This window comes from Condylura cristata, unplaced genomic scaffold, assembly GCF_000260355.1.
Source record: "Condylura cristata isolate star-nosed mole 26May11 unplaced genomic scaffold, ConCri1.0 scaffold00009, whole genome shotgun sequence".
In the NCBI taxonomy this organism is placed as follows: Eukaryota; Metazoa; Chordata; class Mammalia; order Eulipotyphla; family Talpidae; genus Condylura; species Condylura cristata.
Window position 1 is genome coordinate 13853555 of NW_004567110.1, and position 21964 is coordinate 13875518.

Consider the following 21964-nt stretch of genomic DNA (forward strand, 5'->3'; position numbering starts at 1 on the left):
AATTAACAATAAATATATTAATTTTTTTCCAGTGGACAGGAGTTACGAAGAATTACAATGGCTACTTAATATGATTCAGAATGACCCTGTGCCCTATGTAAGGTTAGTTTTTCTGCTATAATATTTTGTTTTTGTAAATTCTAAATTGGATAATTTCAGAAGATTATACATAGACCATTCCTTTTTACGATTTTAAATTCAGGAAATTGTTATATATTACTTCATATCCTTTTTTATTTGATTTGCCTTTGGAAAGACATCTTTAAGGATATCTTGTTAATAAGAAGTTTATTCCCTATAATTTTAAGTATGATGTCTACTGTAACTTAAAGAAAAGCTTATGTAATCATTTATAGTGCACATGGAATATCACTTGTACATCCAAACCCTTAAAATCTCTTTTGGTTGAATCTCTGTAAGCATTAACACTCTAATGATGTAAGCTTTCTTACACAGACCATTACTATTTTAGAATACTTTGTTTTAGATGACCTGTACTATGGCCCGGAAATGTTAACTTTTTAACAAGACCCATGACCAAACTTAACTAATTACTTCTGTCTACTCAGTCACTTGTACAACCTATGTTTTTTTCTCTTAGTTTGAGCAAAATCTTTTCATTTTGTCACTTATTTTTTTAGTATACTGTTTTAAATTATATATTCATTCATTGTCCTCAAGGGACAAACTTATAGCAGATGCTTTTTCTTTGAGAGAGTGATTCCATTTCTTATAGCTAGTGATTGGCAAAGGAAGTACACTAGTCCACCAAGACAATTTTCAATTATTTAGGGAAGAAATAGGATGTTTTTGCTGCTGTGAACATGATAAAAACAACAACAACGAAACAGTGAGTTTCTCAAGATGTGCTTCAGGCCTTTTCCAGATGTCTGAAACATATGCTTTTTGTTAATTGGTGTTTCATCTCTGAAAACTTAAACATAAGATTCTCGTTGTCTTCCTTTAAACATTATCTTCTTTGAGTATTGTTTTGAATGCTTAGTCATTTATATTTCCTTGTAAAAGCCTTTCTTCTATACTATAAACTTTAAAGAAAAGCTTTCAAAGAAATGTTTTATTTGCTAAATGTGACACATGTACTAATCAATTTTACTCTTTTAGTGATCATTTCAAAGCTATCCCCAGAGCACCCTGTACAATTCATTGGCATGACTGTAAAGGTTTTGTAATGAGCTGAGTAAAAACTATAAAGTTTTATTAGTTAGGCTGTACCGCTTCAGTACTAGGGAAATTGGAAAAACAGCCAGATACAAACTTTTCTTCTTCATGTAAATTAAAATTAAGACAATATCAACATGCTCTAAAGAGCAAACTCATCTATATTTTAAAAGGTGTTATTTACCTATATTATTGATTGACTATAATGAATATATTATGAGTTCTTTTAAGGACAGAAATTGTGTTTATCCCTAAAACTAGCACATCTGTCATGTTATCTATCTATAAATTGCCTCTATAACCACATTTCACTTTTTGTTCTTATACTATTTTAGTAATCTTCCATGTAGTCTTAAAATTTCAAAGCACATATTAACAATGAGAATCTACATCGTTCAGTTTGATAGAGTTGAAATTGAAGCCAAAAGGGATTAAATTCCTTAGCCATCCCTAAGTTACACACTAAGTTTCTTTCTTCCTTGGTTTCATCCAAGCATTCCACTACTCTGAAGTCTCAGATTTCTCACACCTAGTCGGGCCTTGTTTTTTCCCTTTTATTTCTACTTTCCTTTTTCTGTCCTTTTGTTGTGATGCCTCCTACTCATTGCATAGCATTGGTTGTTGGGTTTTTATTTTGTTTTGATCTCATTGCTCTGTTTTGCAGAAGATTCCATTAAGTGTTCAGATTGACTCTCATTTAAGATAAAAATTTCTGCTGGCAGAATTTAACTATTACCCTATTGACTTTTCTCACTTCTGCTTACTTTGAAGAGACTACTTTGCAATCCTCCATATTTAAAATGTTTCTATTCATTACCATTCTTTACAAAGATATTATAATAATGTTTATATTCATTTTGTTATCTCAAAAGTCGACTCCTTTTTGGCCTTTCTGTGCTTTCTGTTTTGCTCTCTTTTAAGAACTTTTTATTAACTGACCAGTGTTTGTAAATTTTTCTAAGAAGGAGAAGAATATTTTAGAAGTAGAATATGAAAGGTGGGTTAAGAGTCATGGAGTCCGGTTTGGAAGCCTTCTTTGTATGCTAAGTCAATTTTAGAAAGAACAAACCCACCAGGAATTCATTTAATATTCAGGATGTACCATTTTGTCTTTTGAAATGAAACTAAAACACAAAGCTAAAGCTATGAAGGGAGATTTTGATCAAATAGCAACAAGGAGCTACAGATCTTGAAAATGTTCAGATGTTTTTATTTAATATCAATTTTTTTTAATCTTTCAGACATAAGATTCTAAATATGTTGACTAAGAACCCACCATTTACTAAGAATATGGAGTCTCCTTTATGCAATGAAGCCCTGGTAGATCAACTTTGGAAACTTATGAATTCTGGTAAGATAGTGGCTTTAAAAAAAAACGTCACTGTTGGGAGTATTTTGTATAACAGGATTTTTTTACCTAGAGAGTTGAGGTTAATTTTTCAAAGTAATATGCTTAGGACAGCGACTTTGGCAGAGATAAATGTCATAACATTGTGAAGAATATACTCACTCACTTTGTCCCACAGTTGAAGAAACAAAAATTATAATTTATGTGTGTGTTTAAAGAGCAATAAATATGAACCTTGGAAATGTTTTGGTTTCAAAGTTTACAGAGGGTTAAAAATTTGTCTTCTCACCTTTCACCTAGTTGCTTAGTGCCATTTCCAGAGGCAGCTAGCTTCATGCCATTGTTACACTCCTTGGAGATCATGGTGTCTCATCACTGTTGTAATTTCCAGCATTGAATGAAATCAAGAGGCAGGATAACTCAGTGCTTGAGAGTGCTGGTTTTGGAACCAATTTGCTAAGAGTCAAGTCTCAGTTCAATTTTTACCATCTCTATGACTTATATAAGTCTTTGATTTTTTTTTTTATTTAACAACTGGAGGTAAGAGTGATACCAGCTTCAGTACACTACAGATTAAATCACTTAAATTTTAAAGCAGTGTCTAGTTCATATTAAGTGCTCAAAAATGTTCTTATTATCACATTAAGTACTATGCTTCTCACATTTAGACTGTAGTTCCATTTTTGTACATGGTAATCTTTGCTATTTTTTAAATCGAAACATTGGCCTTTTCCTAATGATTTATAAATGTATATATTTAAATATCACAGTGCAGTACTGCCAAGTAGAGGTACCAGGTGCTATTTCATTGAAATTTAATAAGATTGAAAATATTATGACCTTTCTTTATCTTCATAGTATATTGAAAACAACACAGTCAATTTTTCTAATGTTTTCCTTAATCCGTAGAATGATCGCTGCTGCAAGACTTATTTTTTTTTCTGCTTGTTACCTTAAATGATGTTATGACAGTTATTTAGATTTAGAATATGAACATACAAGTCCAAGAACTTGTAAATGGTCATCCAACAATTAGTTAATCTGTGGCATGAACTCTATTGTGTTGACTGTATTCTCAAAAAGAATGCTTGATTTCATGAGTGTGATGGTGCACACTTTGAGGAAAGCATAATGAAATACAAAGAATTCTCTCATTACCTTTCACAGAAGATTTCTTAGTCAAAATCAGTGCTTTTAAGATTAATGGGACAATTTCTATTTCTATAAAACATTTGAAATCCATTGTAAGGTTGTGGTCATACAAGTCAAAGCTGCGATCAGTGTTTAATATTTAATTTTGATAGTGTTCAATACGAAGTTGCTGCTTTGGTTTGGAATCCTCTGTGCTAGTAATCTAAACAAAGGAGATCAGTAAGGCAGAAGCAGTTTCTTACTCACTTCTTCAAATTTTTAAATAAATAGAGCAATATGAATAGTGGGAACAGCATGAATAATTAGGAGGACTTGTTATGTTCTTTAATGTTTTTGGAGAACATTTGGACATTAGACCTACATCTCAAATAGAATTGATGACAGTTGTTTCACAGCATTTTAGCATAAAAATAGTGTAGCACAATGTAGTACATAGTATGAACTCTGTGAAAGTATAATTCCTCCTATTATGGATTTTCTTAACTAGGGGTTTGTACCTTTACCCTTCCAAGCCTGAACCCCTAGGATACATGAATGATTCTGATCTAGTAAGCCCCTTTCTTTTTTAACTGGTAAAGGGTTTCTTTTTCATGTATGTAAAATTATGTTATGTAATAGGGCTTATCTGCAAAAAATAACAAAAAGGAAGATATTTACATAATTCCACTACATCACTACCATTAAGATTTGGGTATATTTGGCCTTTAAGAGAATAAAAATGGTAATGTGTATGATAGGTAGTTGTAGTTGTCAAGATTTTAAAATAGCGTTTGATCGTGAAAATGTTTTCATTACTATATTATCTTACAATAATTATTTTTTTAAGAAATGGTAATGAGAACTCACCTATACCAAAAGTTGTGAGCTTACACATCCTTGTTTCTGCTGAACTCTGCCTGCTTCTCAGTCCTTGTTGGGGTTCTTGGATTATCAGGTCAATTTGATTTCCATATGGAGAACAAATAAATTTTGACCAATGTGGATTTATTTACATGTAGTCTGTCCTATTCCAAGTGGATTTGAGATAATTATAAAATTTGTTGGACTCATTTAAAATATATAGGGAGGGTTTCACTGAAGTTAAGAAAGCATCATCTATCATCTTGGAGGCCTCCCTAGTCATGGCAAGGGGTTAAGTCTCAGTAATGTCAAGTTGTAGGCAGCCACTGTTTGATGAGTTCGATTCCCATCCAGGAATCTGACCCACATGGCACAGCAGACCTCTCCTAACCCACCCACTACTCCCCTCAGCAGTGTATTTCATTAGTGTACCTGTTCTGCTCCCTACTTTGTCTCTGGTATCTCATCCCCTGTCTCTGGCCTAAACCCCAGCTCTTGTATGCATAAATAAATTGTAAAAAGAAAGAAAGGAAACACCATCTTCTGCGATGCTCATCAGATACTTTTGAAGAATCAAAGGTTGTTTGCTTGCCTGGTTTTAGAGACTTTTTAGTAAGAGAGTAATTATGGTAAGATGCATAGAAACAAATATGCTTATTTCAGAGAAGGAAATGAGTTTCCATTGTAAACTCCTTAATTTCATTCTGTACTGTCTTCCCACTTCTAATTCCTCTATAATTTTTACAACATAAAAATTTCATCCTCATCAGAACCTTCTGCCTTGCTTCTGTGAGATATTCTGTTACCTTACCATATAGTAGCAAAACTGAAAATATCTCAGATAGGATTGATAACAGTTGTTTCACAGCTTTGTAGCATAAAAACAATGTAACACAATGTAGTACATAGTATGTATTCTGTAAAAGTATAATTCCTCCTAGTATGTATTATCTTGACATATAATAAATACAGTACTCACTTATATGTTACAGTAAACTTTAGCAAAGCCCCTACTTGATTATAATTTATTTACTTTAATATTTGTTGCTGAAAACCATAAAACTTGATTATTTATGCTCTCCAAAGTTGCTATAGCAGCTTTTTCTTTTTTTGGTTCTCCTTTTTAAACATTATGGTATGCTTTTAAAACCAGAGGAATTGTCATACTCCTATTTTCACTTGTTTTAAGTTACCTAGTTCTTTTTAAATTCTGCCTAGAAACCACAGAGATGAGTCCTACATTGCAGATATCATCAGGCCAGCTCTATTTCATAGCAATATCTCCCTGGAGTCCTCTACTGAGGACAGAATGGAAAGTGGGAAGGAACTCTGGCCTGTCATTGTTATGGGATGTAGAGTAATCTGAAACTAGATCTTCCTTAGAGATGAAAAATTTGAAACTCATCAGAGAAATTGAAAGAACTTACCTCCAATCTTTAACAACTTCTAAACTTTTCTACCCAGTCATCTTCAGATCAAGTATACTTTTCACTAGCTATTGCCGTCTCTGAGAGTTGCTTATTAAAAAAAAACAGTACTTATCTAGGAGAAGAGTGCAAGTAAAAAAGTGTTTCACAAAATATTTGCCTGTATAAAAGTTTGTTTTGAATTGTGTTATTGCAAGTAGTGGTAGGGTTTCTTAACCATACTTAAAACCTGGAAGAAATAAATTCAGGTTAGGAGAATTTGTTTCAAGTGGTAGGCTTTGTGAGGTTCTTTGTGCTGTCATCCCAGCGTACTGTTGAGGGTAAGAAAGTCAAGCAAGGTGAATAGAGAGAGAATGGATGGATGTGGAGCAGTTACTAAGGAGGAAGAATTAAAAGGGACATTTAAAGCCAGCCATTTTTGGAATATTCGATTTTTAATGGACATCTGATGCTTTGTAAGGAGAACGGTGCAATACTAATAAATATTCATTAGCATTTATTTCTGCAACAATTTCTGTATTAAGAAACAATAATATTTAGGATAGACATCTTTATGTGTCCTTGTACTTTACAGGTTCTAGAATAGCTTAAAATATCTCAATAAATGCACATATTGATTTTTATTTCATTATTACTCACTTTTTAGGTACTTCACATGATTGGAGGCTACGGTGTGGTGCTGTGGACTTATACTTCACCCTTTTTGGCCTCAGTAGACCTTCCTGCTTACCCTTGCCAGAACTTGGTTTGGTTCTTAACCTGAAGGAGAAAAAAGCTGTTTTGAATCCTACTATAATTCCAGAAGTCATAGCAGGCAATCAGGAAGCTGCGATGAATCCAAGCAGTCATGCACAGCTAGTTGGATTTCAGAACCCTGTAAGAATCTCGTGTGTTACCAAAGTGTGACATGTTATATGACGTGTTGGAAAGCTTCATCTTGAGATGATGATTATGTTCTTTGAACTGGCAGATTTTAAAGCCACTGTCTCTGGCACTATTTTAAAAGCTGCTGACTGACATTTAGCACTTAAAAGTGCTACTCACTTTACATAACTATACATAACAAATAATGTGCTGCCAGGCCATTTACTCTCTTCTGAGAATTTTTTGTACTTGAACATAGAATTTCTTTGAGTAGTAGAAAATTTAAATGAATATTTAACTTATTACATATTAACTTGTCCATGTATGTTAATGGTGAACTGAACACAAGGACTCTGCCCTTCCCCCTTTCCCCCCATTACCCTCCTCCCCCACCCCCACGACTGCCCCCTATAGTTAACAAATTCATGCAATTCTCAACATATAAATGCCTGGCAAATGCTTGTTGATTTCAGTTAATTGATCAATATCAATCAGTGGTCTGGTAAATGAATGTACTAATTTGGGAGGGGATTATGCATTAAATTTAAAAAAATTATATATAATGTGTATGTGTTTGGCTTTACGAAACTCAGTACATATCAGCTATTATAAAATTACCAGATATTTTTTATAGAAAAACATTTAAGATACATATTAATCATCTCACAATAATTTAAAGAAGGTTTTCTAGAAATTATTTTATTTCTGATGATAAAATGTCCCCCAATACCTCAAGCTTCATTTTTCACCAGTATTTAGACCAGATTACTTGCCTGGCAATTCCCTACTGGTGTGTTAAAACTCTAAAACTGATTCTCTCTGTACTAGTTAGTAGTATTTATCTAAAGTTACTAGATTTTCCCTAGATTTAAAAAAATACAGCAATATTCATTTGTTCTAAATTTATTAAATTTATTAAAATTTATCCTTGAGTTTGGATTATGAAGAAGGAAGTTCGCATAGGAAAGAGTCTCTGTAAAGAACTCTTTCATATCTGAAAGACATGAAAAATATGTGGAAATGACTTTATAATTCTTGCACATATATGTTAATTCCATATTTACATTTGAAATCTTCAGAATTAGAAGAAAAAATTACCCCCAAAGACATACTCTTTTGGAGAAGCTCCAAAAGTTTGCTTAAATGCCTCCTTCCTCCTAAAAAAATCAGTAGACAGATGAAAGTGAAATTTATTTTAAGCCCATTGCTGATAACATTTAAGCACTGGGCATGCTGTAATCTGCATGGTTGCTGTAGCTATTTGTTTTCAACTACCATATGAGCTACTTGTCCTCAGAAATCTAATTTTGATCTTGAATATTGCCGCAGGAAGATGATCATCTTGCCAAGGAAGCATCATGTAATATATCAGCTCATCAGCAGGGAGTGAAGAGGAAGGCTGATACACCTCTGGGGTCCCCACTAGAACCTGGTCAAATACTGGAGAAGAATGAGGATAGCAGTAAAGTCAAACTCAAAATCAGAGTAAGAAATACAGGTTAAACCTGTATTACCAGTGTAGGATATATACCTTTTCATAAATCTTTTTGAGTACTTGAAATGGTTTTTCCTTAGCAGGAACACATGGGATAGACTGAATTATTATAAAAGAGCCCAAATGTCCTTCTAACACATTCCACATTCCAGTCAACTATTTAACTTCCATTATCACGTAATTCTCTCTTTGGGGAAGGAACTATGTGCACAATCTACCACAGCTCACTACTTCTTCCCACAACATAAGAATAGATTTTAGTTGCTATTTTATTTCTAGTAATTTCTAATCCGCTTCTTTTGGAGGCTGAATACATAATCTTTTCTTTCTCATAATGCTTTATGAGAAAAAGATTAATTTTCCTGTAAGATTATTTGGGGTACATCCTGTGGTTTCTCGGTTGCTTTCCTAAGAGCTGAGATCCAAACATAGTGTGATCTCATGGCCCTTTTTTCCTTTCTTTTGTGTATGTGCATTTTAGTTTTCAAATTCCCAAGATGAGGAGGAGATTGATATGGATACTGTCCATGATAGCCAGGCATTCATTTCTCATCATTTGAATATGCTTGAAAGGCCATCAACTCCAGGTATGATTAGTGTACTTCTCTCACTGGGGCCTGGGGAGACTTCATGTGTATTACTGTTTTGTGTTGCTTTATTTTCAACTGAACTGTTATAAAGGTCAAAAATAACTAGCATGGGAAAAATGCCTGTTCTCAGGAAAATGCTTTCTTTCTCCTTTTCTTTGAGCCCCACCCCAGTGAGGGAGAACTGTGGTTAGGTTTTGTAGCTTTGTTTTTGAACTGTTGAACTATATAGCTTATCAGCATAGCAAGTATGGTAAAGAATGGATGTGACTCAAATCAAAATGCCTAATCCAAGTGAACGAGGATGAAAGACATCTACTTTTATAAATGTTGCCATAAGCCAAGTTATCTTGCAGCTACCTGCTTCATCCACATCACTACTGCTTTCACCAATGGTTGACTAACACTGAGGTGCTGCTAGCCACCATAGAGTGCCCCATTCTTGTTATGAGCATCACAATGAACTCCCCTGTGTGTTAAAGTAGTCAGTATCCTAGAGATGATGAAGTATGTTACTAATGCAGTCTTTTAACAGATTTTTATGAATATATCTCTTGAATATGACTTTCATTTTTTTCTGGATAATTCTCACTTTTGAATGAGTTTTTTTTTTCCCCTTTCTTGACATTTTCCATTTGTCCACATTTGTCCATATGTCCCTTATTCACTATGGTCTGCTTTTTGTTTGTTTGACTTTTGCTTTTATTAGTCGAGCCCTAAATTTTTTTCACTAGTATCTAATAATCTCAGATGGCTTCAGGTAGAATACAAGCCAAATATATATTTGAAAACTGATAGGTCATAGTTCTTTGTTTTTTTATAATTCTAAGGAATCTTAACAATCTATTCATTACTGTTAACTAAATTTAAACACTAATATTAAATGACTTACCTTAGGCCCTCCCTGATGGCCAGTGGGTTAAAGCGCTGCACTGCAAGCTAGCTGCAGACACTTCAGTGTGAATTTGATTCCCTGCCCCCAGGTGATCCACATGTAGCAGACTTCTCATGACCTGCTGTTGCTTCCCTCAACAGTGCCTTGATTTGCCTGTTCTGCTCCCTCCTGTCTCTAGTGAATCCTTTCACCATCCCTGTGCCTCTGGCCTGCACCCCAGTTTTGTATGAATAAATCAATAAACCTAAAAAAAGACTTACTTTAGATGACATAATCAAGTAATAGCCACCTCAGAATTAGACTCAAGTCTCAGAACTTTGCCATATGACAGGTGATGGAATTGAGATAGGAGAATGGCCTCATTATATATCTAATTTGTTGATAATTTAGAATCGGAACCTGGGATCTCTTGATACCTGCTTTAGCACTGTTCACATTATAGCATTAAAACATTTCTTATTTTAAGTATCTCCAATAATCCCTGAATTGTTTTCATATATTTGTTGTGTAAATAGCATTATGAAATTTACCAGCAAACTTTGGGGAAGTGAGCAAACTTTAGTACGTACAGAGTACTATATAAATAAAAATTAGTGCATGTTTTCTGCCCCAGAATACAGCATCCAAGAAATTGTGTTTAGCAGAAACACAGAAATTGGATGCTGTATTCTTGCCCTTAGATTTAGGCATATATTACCATGACAAAGGATTAAATAAAATAGGATCTTAAGTACTTTTAAAAGTAGCATTCATTGTATTATAATTTGACTAGTTGAACTACTTCTGTGTTTTAGTTAGTTTTTTAAACCTGTCAAGCTGTTTTCTTTTGGGGAACAAAAAGAATGAATTCCTGTTTTTCCTTGTTGGCATTTTAGGTCTTTCAAAATATCGGCCAACTAGTTCCCGATCTGCTTTGATACCTCAGCATGCAGTAGGCTGTGATGGCATACCTACTACAAAGCCCCAGTGGACTATGGAACTTGCACGGAAGGGAACAGGTAATAGTATTATCATTATTTTGCTCAAGAACATATCTATAAACTTCATTAAGTTTCATCAGCTGTAAAGATCTAAGGACTTAAATTTTTCTTGCAATGGATTGGCTTTGTTTTATCTAACATAAAGCTTATTGTGAGCAGACATTTTGCTACTTCAAGAGTAACCTATTCTTGCTCCTATTCTAGAGACTTGAAAGTAATGAAAAAGTAGAAAGGTGGGAGGGGAAAATCATCTCACATTATGTCACCCAGGATGCACATTTTATTAGCATTTTGTTCTTTCCTTGCAGTGTTGTTTTATATATGAAATTATATATGGAAAACACCAACTTCAGTAGAACTACCAAATCTGTGCCTATCTTTGTAAAATAGAAAAATAAACTATTTTTCCCTTTTCCCTTCTCACAAAAGATTTATAATTGATCATTCTTGAAAAAGTGATGTTCCACTTAGTAACTAATACATTCTGAGAAGTCTCCTCAGTTACTTTGGACTAATTGGGCTTACATTTATGAAAGGTAATTCAGTTCAGGTGTGTGTGTTACCTATTCTACTATTTCACATTGTCTTCTGATTACTATATTCTTCTGTTGCTTACAAAAGAGATGATAACCCAAATAATAACATTTGAAGTGATGAACTACCATGAAACAAAGATTCAGCCTTCAAGTTTTGGAGGAACAGGGTTTTGAAAAGCAACATATGTGAACAAAATAATTTCTAAAGAGTAGCTTTTCCAAAAGTCATTAGACTGAAATTCCAACTGGTTAGAGGTTGCTTGAATAAACCATGTCTTGTTTTTTAATATAAACAAGGCTGTGTATTGATTTGAGGAGCTTAGAGATCAACAGTGATTAATGGAAGACTACAAACAAAAGCAGCACCTCAAGATATTTGGGTATTGAGATCCCAGCCTGTTGGTTGCTTATAATACCTCTGGGGGCTCTGTGTGTCTTCTGTAGTAGACTCACATAAAATCTATTTCAGCAGAAAGTCAATTGAAGACTTCCAACATTTTGATAAGTGAATTTTGGCTTTTCTTGGCTCTGACTGGTTTTGGTTTTTGCAGTAATTTTGCTTTATTTTACTTAAACTTTTAGTAGCTTAGAGGGTTCCAGAGTGATGTTCCTGCCTGCCTTCACACCTTTAAAAATTTCCCAAACTAACTAACAAATATACTTTTAACTTCAACCATCTATGCAGAATAGAAGAGTAAAACGTAACACTGGGGTCAGCAGCATTTCTAAGAAAGGCACACTCAGAGTTCCATCTTTTGGAAAATCAGAGCACTTTAACCAGGTAAAATTGGTAGTGAAAACAGGAGGTTCCTCTCTCGCTGCTTCCCTGCAGTTGCCAGAAATCTGTGTCCTCCTGATAGCTAACTTGGCTTGGAATTGAGAGTTGGGGTTAAGAGAAGACATAGAAGAGAAGCTAGGGCCTCGTTAAGCTTCTAGGAATTCTGCAGGAAAGTTCATGATGGGCTTTATTTTTGTGCTTTATTTTTGTTCCTTATTGAGTTGCTAGAGAGGCATCTTTAATTTTGTCATGTAAGTCTTCAAAAATGTTTTAAGTAGTTGACTAAATGTAAAAATGCAGATTTCTAGCTTTTTTGGAAAAAGAGTTAGCTGAGAGCCACTCTAAGGCAGGTTATGCTTTCCATGTCCTCGATCCCTCTGTTGTATACCAGTCTGCTTGCTCCCTTTCACTGGCTTTTGGTTTGAGGTCCTGAGCCCTCTCCTCATGAGCAGAGACAAAGTTTTAGTTGATTCTCTTAGAGTCAACTAAAGTGTAAGACTGGTCATGGTTTAGTTTTGCCACAATTCCCTCCCCCTGACCTCCCCACCTCCCTTTTCCTCCCCACCTCCCTACCCCCCATTTTCTCTTTACATGCATATGATAGAAGAATATTTTAGGGTAGAAGTGACATGTGGATGATACATTAAGAAAGGAACATTGGCTGGAATATTTTTCATCATTACTTTACTACTTCCTGTCTCCTAATGTAAGGAAGGGACTAGGGAGAAAGAGCGTGCGGGAGTGTGGAAACAGAAAAAGGGCTCCCATGGTGATAGGGCTGGGTTTGTCATGTCGTGTCCTCTGCACCCCTATGACTCCTGTCCAGCCCTGCAAAGGCTGCAGGAGTTGTGGTGATAAAGCAGCAGGAGGGTGACAAGAGTGAGGAGCAGAGGGAAATCCCTAGTGGTTTCTGCGAGGAGAGTTCCTGCAATATTGTGTAATATTCTTGCATAAGTCAGAAAAGCACTATTGTGGAGCATAAAATCCTTTAAAACAAAACAAAAAAAAAAAGCCCCGAGAATGCCAGAGATGTTTCTATTGAAATTAATATGAAAAACAGACCTTGATTTTTTTTTTATTTTGATATAATACTGCACTTTATTTTTTCACAGTGCTCTAAAGGATCCAAAATACAGATGGTACCTTTCCAATTGAAACAAAATTTTATGTTAAAATTTAAACATATACATAATTTAAATGAATTTAATGGAATGGAATAAGCAGATTACATGGTGTTAACTACTTTTATCAGATAGACTGAAAGACTTTCACTTAGACTTCTGTTAAGTATGTCTGTTTGTTTTGCATTTCTTAAACTGACCACAGGTAAATTCCTATCCATAGTATATTTATTACAACTCCAGGAAAGTTTTTAATATTGGTGGGAACAACAAAGCAGAACATCTGTTTTGTCTTTTTCATATAACATGCCGTAGGAAGATTATGATGTTGTGAGTTATATTCATCTCCTTTTTCTGGTTGTCCTGTTGTTTACAACAAGACATACATTTCGGGTCACTATAAAGACTTTCATTAGCTTAAAATTGAGTGGTGCCTAACCATAAGCAGGCCTCAAGTTCCCTGGCACTTTGTAAACTTTTGAAATGGTATGTGAAATTATCTAAGTGTCTGTGTCAGATGGGTGGTAATATTTTCATTTTTCTCAGTAGGGTATGTCAATCACCTCACAATACTAACTGAAAATAAATTCACTCATGTGTCCCTCATCGATATGGAAGAAGACTACATTTTTTAATCACTTTGGATTAGACCTGGTAAAAATTATTCAGGAAAGATAGAAAATAAGCAAATAAAAAATATTTATTGTCTAAGATAAAAACTTAGGGGCAAAGGGTTGTTGGTGATGATAGAGTAACATTAGGTTTTATCAGATGTTATGTTATTATAAATAGTATTCTAACAAATATTTATATGTAATATATGTCTTTGTACATGTATATAAATAGAAGCTTTTAGAAAACTACTTTCTAAATCAAAGAATATGAGTATTTTGCATTTTTATATATAGTGCCAAATTGACTTTTTGAAAAAGACTGCATTATGGAAACTATAAAGTCGGCACAAGCTAGCGTTGTGGATACCTACCTGACCATTAAGTCATCCTCAACAGTGATCAGATCATGGTCAGTCTTGTTTAATCTGTCCACTAACCTATCCCCACTCTTCTGAGTTATTTTGAAACAAATCCTATATAATTTTATTTATAAATAATGTAGTGTGCAGCTCTCTATTGTGTTTTAAAAAATTGTAACCACAAGTAATATTTTATACTTGTAAAGTAATTAAAGTTTTTCAAATCATTAACTATCCAGTCACTATTTCAATTTTAGTTGGCTCATAAATGCCATTATTGTAATTTTGAGCAATATATTTGAATCAGCGTCCATACAAGGACTTCACATTGTAATGGACATATATCCTCTGTGTTCTTTTTCAAGTTTCCAGTCCATCTTTTTTTCTTTTTTCCCCCCTCCACAATGTCTATTAAAGGAACCAGGTTTTGTTTCTAGTTTTAAGGCCTGTATTTTGCTAATGGAATATCTGTGGTAAACTTAACATGTTAGAGTCCTCTATTTCCCACAGCTCTGTAGTAGTATGTAGAAACTTAATTAGATTCAGATTTATAAGCAGTGGCAGGTCCTTCTACTGAAAGCAGTGTCTGGTTGACTCCTTTTATGAGGTTAACCGCTAGAATGTTCAAGACCTAGATCCATTAATTCATGAAGGGGCTGCAAGATGGTGATATTCATCTTTCCACTTTATTTATAAACTGGATTAAAAACTAAATCTCTTCTCCCCCCCCCCCCCGCCCCATTTACTGGTATCCAATGTTAGAGATCATACAGGGAAAGAAAGATGATTTTCTTTATTAAGAATTCACAAAACAGTAAGTTGGCTAATTAGCATCCTCCAGTGGTGATCAATCAGTTCTAGTCTATTACAATTAATATCTGTATCAGTATTCAAGTTGTCCCATCTTGGGACAGCAAGAACTTAAGTGGATACTTGAGTCCATTTGAGGAGACTCTAGCTTCCTTACTGTAATGCCAAATGTTTATGTTCATCTTATAACTATTCTGTCTATACCTGGAATCAACTATTTGTACTAATACTATTATCCTTGGAACTAGCTGATGTATTGTCTTAATAGTCTTCGTGCAAATCAAGAAAAATGTAAGATTTAGAATATCTTTAAGATATTCAGTATATCTTTAATGTAAGGTGCAAGGCCACTAGACAAGAGGTTGGATTTACTTTATCAATGGTTATAAGTATTCCTTTGAAGAGAATACTCCAAAGTACACTCATTTGTTCACTTGGCAGTTACTTTTGTTGATAAGTACATGTGTTTCCAATATAGTTATTGGCCTTTCTGCAAGCCAAGTAGTTTGGCAGGTGTTTAATATTAGATGATGAACTTTCTCTCTGTGAAGAAAAGGACTTCAAATTTCTAAAACAGTCTCAGACAATCAATTGGAAAGCCAGTCTTCTGATATAGACTGAAGAAATAATGAGTTGGGGCTGAAGGATTGTTCTTGATGCTGTAGTCTCATTATTTCTCATCACCTGGCTATGTATTCTGTTAGGAATGGACCTATTTTCCCATACTTACAAAATTGGAGTCATATCATATAATTAATTTAAAATCTAAATCAAAATCATATAGTGGCATATTTGACTAATACTGTAAGTTAGGTCTAGCAAAAGTTTTCTCTTTCTGAAGAGTATCTGGACACTAATAATTACAAAAGGTGCCAGACACAAAATTTATGTAGTTTAACTTTTACATTATCAGTGTTGACTTAACAAAAAGTCATGAATTTGAAATATGTGATTCTTACTGAAGAGAAGTATGAATAATATGTGAAGACAGGAACTTTACTAATTTGTTCATTTGTTCTAGAATGTTGGAATGAGACTAACACAATGGAAGTATTACTCAATCAAAACCTCTCGAATGAGTGATCCATAATAACTTGTGTTTTACCTTCAAAACATTGACCTTCAAATTGAATTTAATTGGATTAAGTTCACCTGTCATGCATTTCTCTTGTATTCATTTGTTTAGCACAGTTCAGCAAAGATGGGGTGGTGGGAGTGTGTGTGGTGAGTGAAAGACTATGATACGCCAGAATACAGAGATGAACAAAATGAACTCCCTGCTCTCAAAAAGCTTTCTCTCATGAGGAGACCCAGAGATGTGTGAGAGGATGCCCTGGCTGCGTGCAGGTGGACAGGGCTTACTCTGAAGCCAGGCACGCCGGGTTTGTGGCTCAGATTCTCCAGGACCACCCTTGCGTTATCACTTAACTTCTCTGTGCCTAAAGTTTCTCATCTGTCTTATATTGCGTGCACATGGAAGAGTCAATGCTTTGGGGGTAGTTTAAAGATAATTTTCCAAATAAATGCCATTTGAGTTGAATTATAAACTATTAAAGAGTCTACTTTTTTTTTTCTTTCTCTTCCCTCTATGTTAGGGTACAGTTTAAATGTTCCTGGGGAAAGTTTGCTTCTGCTTCCCCCAGTTAATTTACGTCTCCTAATTTACGTCTCCTATGCTTATGTTTCAGCTCATTTTTGCTATTTTATTATACAGGAGTGCTTATTGCTTTCTTCTTTGCTAGTGTGTAAGTAAGCTCCAGAGACTGAGATGTGTCTAGTTCATCACATCTTCCCCAGCCCCTCTGTAGTTTCTGATGTTTGTTAAATGAATGTGTGAGTCAGACAAGAAGTAAGGGAAGGGCATTCCAAACATAGGAAATAGTATTTGCAAATGGTGCAGTTAGGAAAGAGCCAGCTGAGAGTGTGCAGAAAGAACAGAAAAAGGTAATGCTGGGAAAGGAAATTCAGTACAAACTGCTAAAAAAATGATTTTTGGAAAACATCTGTGATGATGCCTGTTTCATCAGAATCATGGTTAGGGCGCTGCTTTGTTCAAAACTAGCCGTGAGAAACAAAAAAGAGAAAAACCCATATTGAAGTCTATTTTAATGAAAAGCCCCTGTTTTTAAGTTAGTTTGGATAAAAAGATGTATTTTTCAGATCTGACTGCAGAAGTCCAAGGAATGTGGCTTTTATTCTGTTGGTAAAACCAAGTTTTAAGCAGATGATTACATCAGTTCTGTTTTTAGATCGCTGTGGTAGCAGGGTTTCCCCACCTGAACGTTATTGGCAATTTGGGCACCATTTGTTGAAGAGGACTGGCCTGTGTGTTATATGATGTCTGACAGCATCTGGAGCATCTCCCCTGGGACACCAGCAAGCGTCCTCCCTATACCCCACCTCCCGTTGTGACAATAAAAATATCTCCAGATGTCACTGAATAACCCAGCAAAGGGGAGGTTGTGAAACAGTGCTCTGCAGCTATGTTATAAAGTATGGATTCTAGTAAGATACTTCAGGCAAACAAAACAGTTCACAGGAGACTAGTACCATCATCTGATGAGAAGTGGTCTGAATTAATGTAGCTGGAGTGGGTATAGGCGCAGATGTCAGATACTGTCAGTGAAACTCAACAAGCTTTGATAGCTAACTGAACCTAGCAGGGAGGGCTTCTGAGGTAATTCTTAGGACCATTAACATACAGTAATTTACAAAATTAATTCTCAAGTTATGGTCCAAGAATTACAAGGTGTGGAGGAAGCAAGAAATTCTTGTACACAAGTATCTGAGAACTATTGTTATAGAAGGAAAGAACCTTCGGAGACATTTGATCCGTTTTAAGGTGAGAAAAGAAATAAAGCAGTGTCTGCTGAGTCCACTTATAGTTCACTTGCCAAAACTTGTTTTAAGTAACTATAGAGATTTGGATTTTCCCCTGATATATTCTCAGTGGCAAAGACATATGTTTGCATGTGAATAAGTAGCTTTCTAGATGGCCTAACTAAATATTGCCCTTTTTCTCTTAATACCAAGGGCAGAACTGTAGTTCAAGGGTCTATGTTTTCATTGACCTGGGTTCATAATCTTTATGAACACAGTCATTATTGTTGCTTTGGTGTACTTTAAAGTAATAAACAGTATTTTGTAGAAGCTGATTGTTAACACTGGAGTATGTCATCATTTGTACAGAGTATAACTCAAATATTCAACTTCCAGGTGCCACAATCTTGAAAACTTACCGTTTGTCCCTAATTGGATATCTTATTTAGCTACTGCCCATCTTAATGATTCCCATGGAAGTGGTAAGCACTTCGGAATCCATCTTTTCCACACTGTCATCAGCTCCCTCTTACTTTCCTTTCACTTGTCCTTCTCACCAACAGGCATTCATTTGGGTGTTTTTAATCTTGAAGGTAAAGAACAGCCCCCTCTGGAGATGAGTATGCATTCTGCTGCAGCAGCTCCGCTCTCAGTGTTTGCTAAGGAGCCCACGTCCTCCAAACACAGTGACCACCATCACCACCATCACCATGAGCACAAGAAAAAGAAGAAGAAGCACAAACACAAGCACAAGCACAAGCACAAGCATGACAGCAAAGAAAAGGACAAGGAGCCCTTCACCTTCTCCAGCCCTGCCAGCGGCAGGTCTCTGCGCTCTCCTTCTCTTTCAGACTGAGGAGGGGGCCGAGGAGACCTTTCGCTCAGTGTCCGCAAGAACATATATAACTAAGGCTTTCTTCTCAGTGAAGAATAGTGAAAGGAAAAACAAAAGAGTTACCTCTCACGGAAATTCAGAATCCTGCTAAACATTTGATTTACATTATTTATACTGTTGAGATCTAATAAGAAAAATATGCTGTATAGTTCTGAATAAACCTTTTCATCCTATTTCCTCCTGAAAACACACCCACACAGAGCTAACTTCTTTCCAACAAAGGCCTCGCATCCATTGGCAGTCCCCATCCACATCATGGGCTCCATGTGCACCGCCAAAGCCAATTATGTTTTAAAACCTTTGATGGATGTTATAGGGTGAAGTGATGTTTTAAACAGAAGCTACTGCCAAATCGGTGGTGAAGCCACTATTTCCAGTGAGATATTGAATAACACCATTTGGAACTACTGAAAAGGAACGAGGCCTTTCTAGAGGGATCTTCTCTGTTGCACTGTTTTTACTGTTAACTATTAAACTTACCATCAGAATTTATGAACAAAAATGCATGACATCTTCTTTTAGCCTGAAATACTGAAATTTTCAGAAACAATTCTTTAAAAAAATACTTTTTGATACCAAGTTCAACAATTATGATGTTGGAATTTAATAGAAATGTCAAATCCACAATTCCCAGATCAAGATGTTTAAATTGTAAGTTCTTTTTTATTAAGTGTATATGAATATGTTCATATATAGAATATGTTTTGCTAAAGCTGGACAATTGACACACCCAACGCATATTCTAAAATTACTTCTATAAAAAAAAATACGATACCTTAAAAAGGTGAGTTTGTTTACTACTATTAACTTGAACAAAGGTGGTTGGGCTCTTCTGTGAGTATACCAGAAGCATTTAAAAGCATGAAACATTTTAGTTTCATACTTAAATTGTTTGTATTTTTATTTCTGAATTTACTGTTTTATTTCTTGTTTGTCTAAAAGTGTTTTTCACATCTGTTTTTTTTGTTTGTTTGTTTGTTTTTTATCATTTTCCTTATTAAGAGCTTGGCAAAACACTTCTTCCAGAATAGGTATATTAAGAGAATCTCATGATGTTGGACTTTCCTTGGTCCTTCTCTTTCTCTCTGCCCCCATTTAAGATGTTGTCATCCAGCCTCCCTTTGGAGTATCCAGCCTAGCCACCATCTACATAAAATTGCAATTCAGGGCCATTTTGGCGCTGTTCAGAGCAAGAGTTCGCTTTGAAAGGGAAATGTACTAGAGTGGAAGCATCTTGAGTGATTGTGGTAGAGCTCAGTAAACTTTGAAGCGGATTCACAGAGGGGGTGCCTGGCCAGGGAGCTGCAGTGCTCTAACGTGTGAGAGGGAGGCACTGCAAGGTTGGCATATTCAGAGTTGCGTTCTCGGAAGAAAAAAAAAAACTTTTAGTTGCATTTACCTTGTTTAATAAATGTTTTTAATTAGTTCTTCTGCCTTCGTATCTTTTGATATCTTTTCTTTGTGTGTGTATATATAAAATAATACTAATTCACCAAGTTTGCACAAAATCCATGTGAGTTAGTGGGACTTGAGCTGACTTCAATTCTAATGAAGAAGGAAGAAATGGGTTGATGTTCTCTCAGCAGGAGAAACAGTATTTCCAAAGTAATGGGGGGGAGCACCCCATGTTCAAGAACAGGAAAGTGCAGTGGGCTGGCAATGTGGTTAGGCATGGACGGACATCTGTGACCAGTTACTCAGAAATCGTAGCTGAGTGTTGGCACTAAAATTAGTTTTGGGGAATGGAATAATTTACGATGCGCAGTGATACTGTATCTGGAATCCCCCACTTTGAGAATAGTAAGGATATTTTCAAATAACTATTAGTGGTGTGGGAGACAGTGACAAATTACTAGAGCTAGTATATGCTAGGACCTACATGTTATGTGTGTTTTCTAAGCTGGATATTTATACTTGATGTTTCTTGAGAAACAATTTTTTATGGTCTGCGTTCAGTTATTTAAGCTGATGGTTATGAGCAGACTGCAGAAATTATTGTAACAATATTTTTTTAAATAGCTAATACCATGCAAAAATGTAAAGTCCTGGTTTCAGTCCTGTCCTGGAGAGGACCTGTGAATAGTGGCCAGTGTGACATCTTACAGAGCTAGTCTGTACGTATATTACACAGTATATACTTCTTTTTTAACAAGTGGCAATTGCAGAAATTGTTTATTTTTGTATAGTGTACCTTTTGTGACCGCTACATTTTGTGTTGTACAAAGGTCTTATTCCATGATTATAAAAGAATTCATTTTTTTTCCCCACTGGTTTTAAAGTTTCATGTTTCAGGTTTATACCTTTTATCCAACTAGAATCCATCTGGAATTTATTTTTGATAGATGGTAGGAGGTAGGGATCCAATTTTTTTTTTTCCTTCCAGAATGCTACTCAACCCCAATGTATTGAAAAGGTTTTCATTTTATGGCAGTGACATTGGTTTACAATACAGCATTGCAGCTTCACACTTTTAATGCATTTTCTTGGGTTTTACTTGAAAATAATTGTATCTTTTCTCTGTCTAGATTCAAGGGTTAGATACTAAATTCCCTTTGATATTTGGGTCCATTTTACAACTTTGTAGTTGGCTTCACGGGTCCTGTCTACTCTACTGTGTCCAGCATTGCATTTATGATAGCTTTTAATAAGGTAGGGTTAGTTTCCTTGAAACTTTTGGCTTTTCCTGTGGGCTATTTTACTTTTCAGGAAAACTCACTCCTAGTGTATTTCTATAGGTTTTGACAAATTGGTGTTGTGTTTCCTTCACCACAGCTAATTAATACTCCTGGGCCCCTTCCTATGCCCCTTTGAAGTCAACTCCCCCACCACTCTCTTCCACCGTGATGTTTCCAGTACTATAGCTTTGCTTTTTGTGGATTTATTTCTCTATGTAGTTAAAGTCAGTCTTTCTAGTATCTCCTTAAAGTTGTTTTTGTACTGGTGTTAAGAGTTAGACTTGATATCTTGGTGTTAATTTTTCCTATTAGAGATGTCTATATTACTACCTTTAATCTTTTTAACTTCATTATAAATTGCTTTTTTTTTCATTCTATAGATGGTGCCCTTTCATTTTAAGCTTTTTTTTTTATTTATGCTCATTTTATGATGAGCTGTTGTATTAATCTGATGCGCCATAGAAATAGAATATAGAGATAAATCCTTCCTCTTAAGAAACCTACCTCTATATTTTATTGGGGGGGGGGGTTCATTTTGTCAGACTTCAGTTCAAATGCAATCTTTTTCTGCCCTCATCGGCACACCCAG

At 35.2% G+C, this 21964-nt stretch overlaps 1 protein-coding gene across 1 annotated transcript in view; it reads left to right on the top strand.

The window, feature by feature from the left end:
• The window catches only part of TAF2 (TAF2 RNA polymerase II, TATA box binding protein (TBP)-associated factor, 150kDa), a 54747-nt gene extending 33064 nt beyond the window's left edge, over positions 1–21683 (top strand). Inside the window, exons 20-25 of the mRNA XM_004679996.2 lie at positions 33–102; positions 2421–2530; positions 6593–6822; positions 8787–8892; positions 10663–10785; positions 18399–21683. Of these exons, the coding sequence (XP_004680053.1) occupies positions 33–102; positions 2421–2530; positions 6593–6822; positions 8787–8892; positions 10663–10785; positions 18399–18661 (902 nt within the window). The 3' untranslated portion in view covers positions 18662–21683. The remainder of the gene's footprint in view (positions 1–32; positions 103–2420; positions 2531–6592; positions 6823–8786; positions 8893–10662; positions 10786–18398) is intronic.
• The last annotated feature ends 281 nt before the right edge of the window (positions 21684–21964 follow it).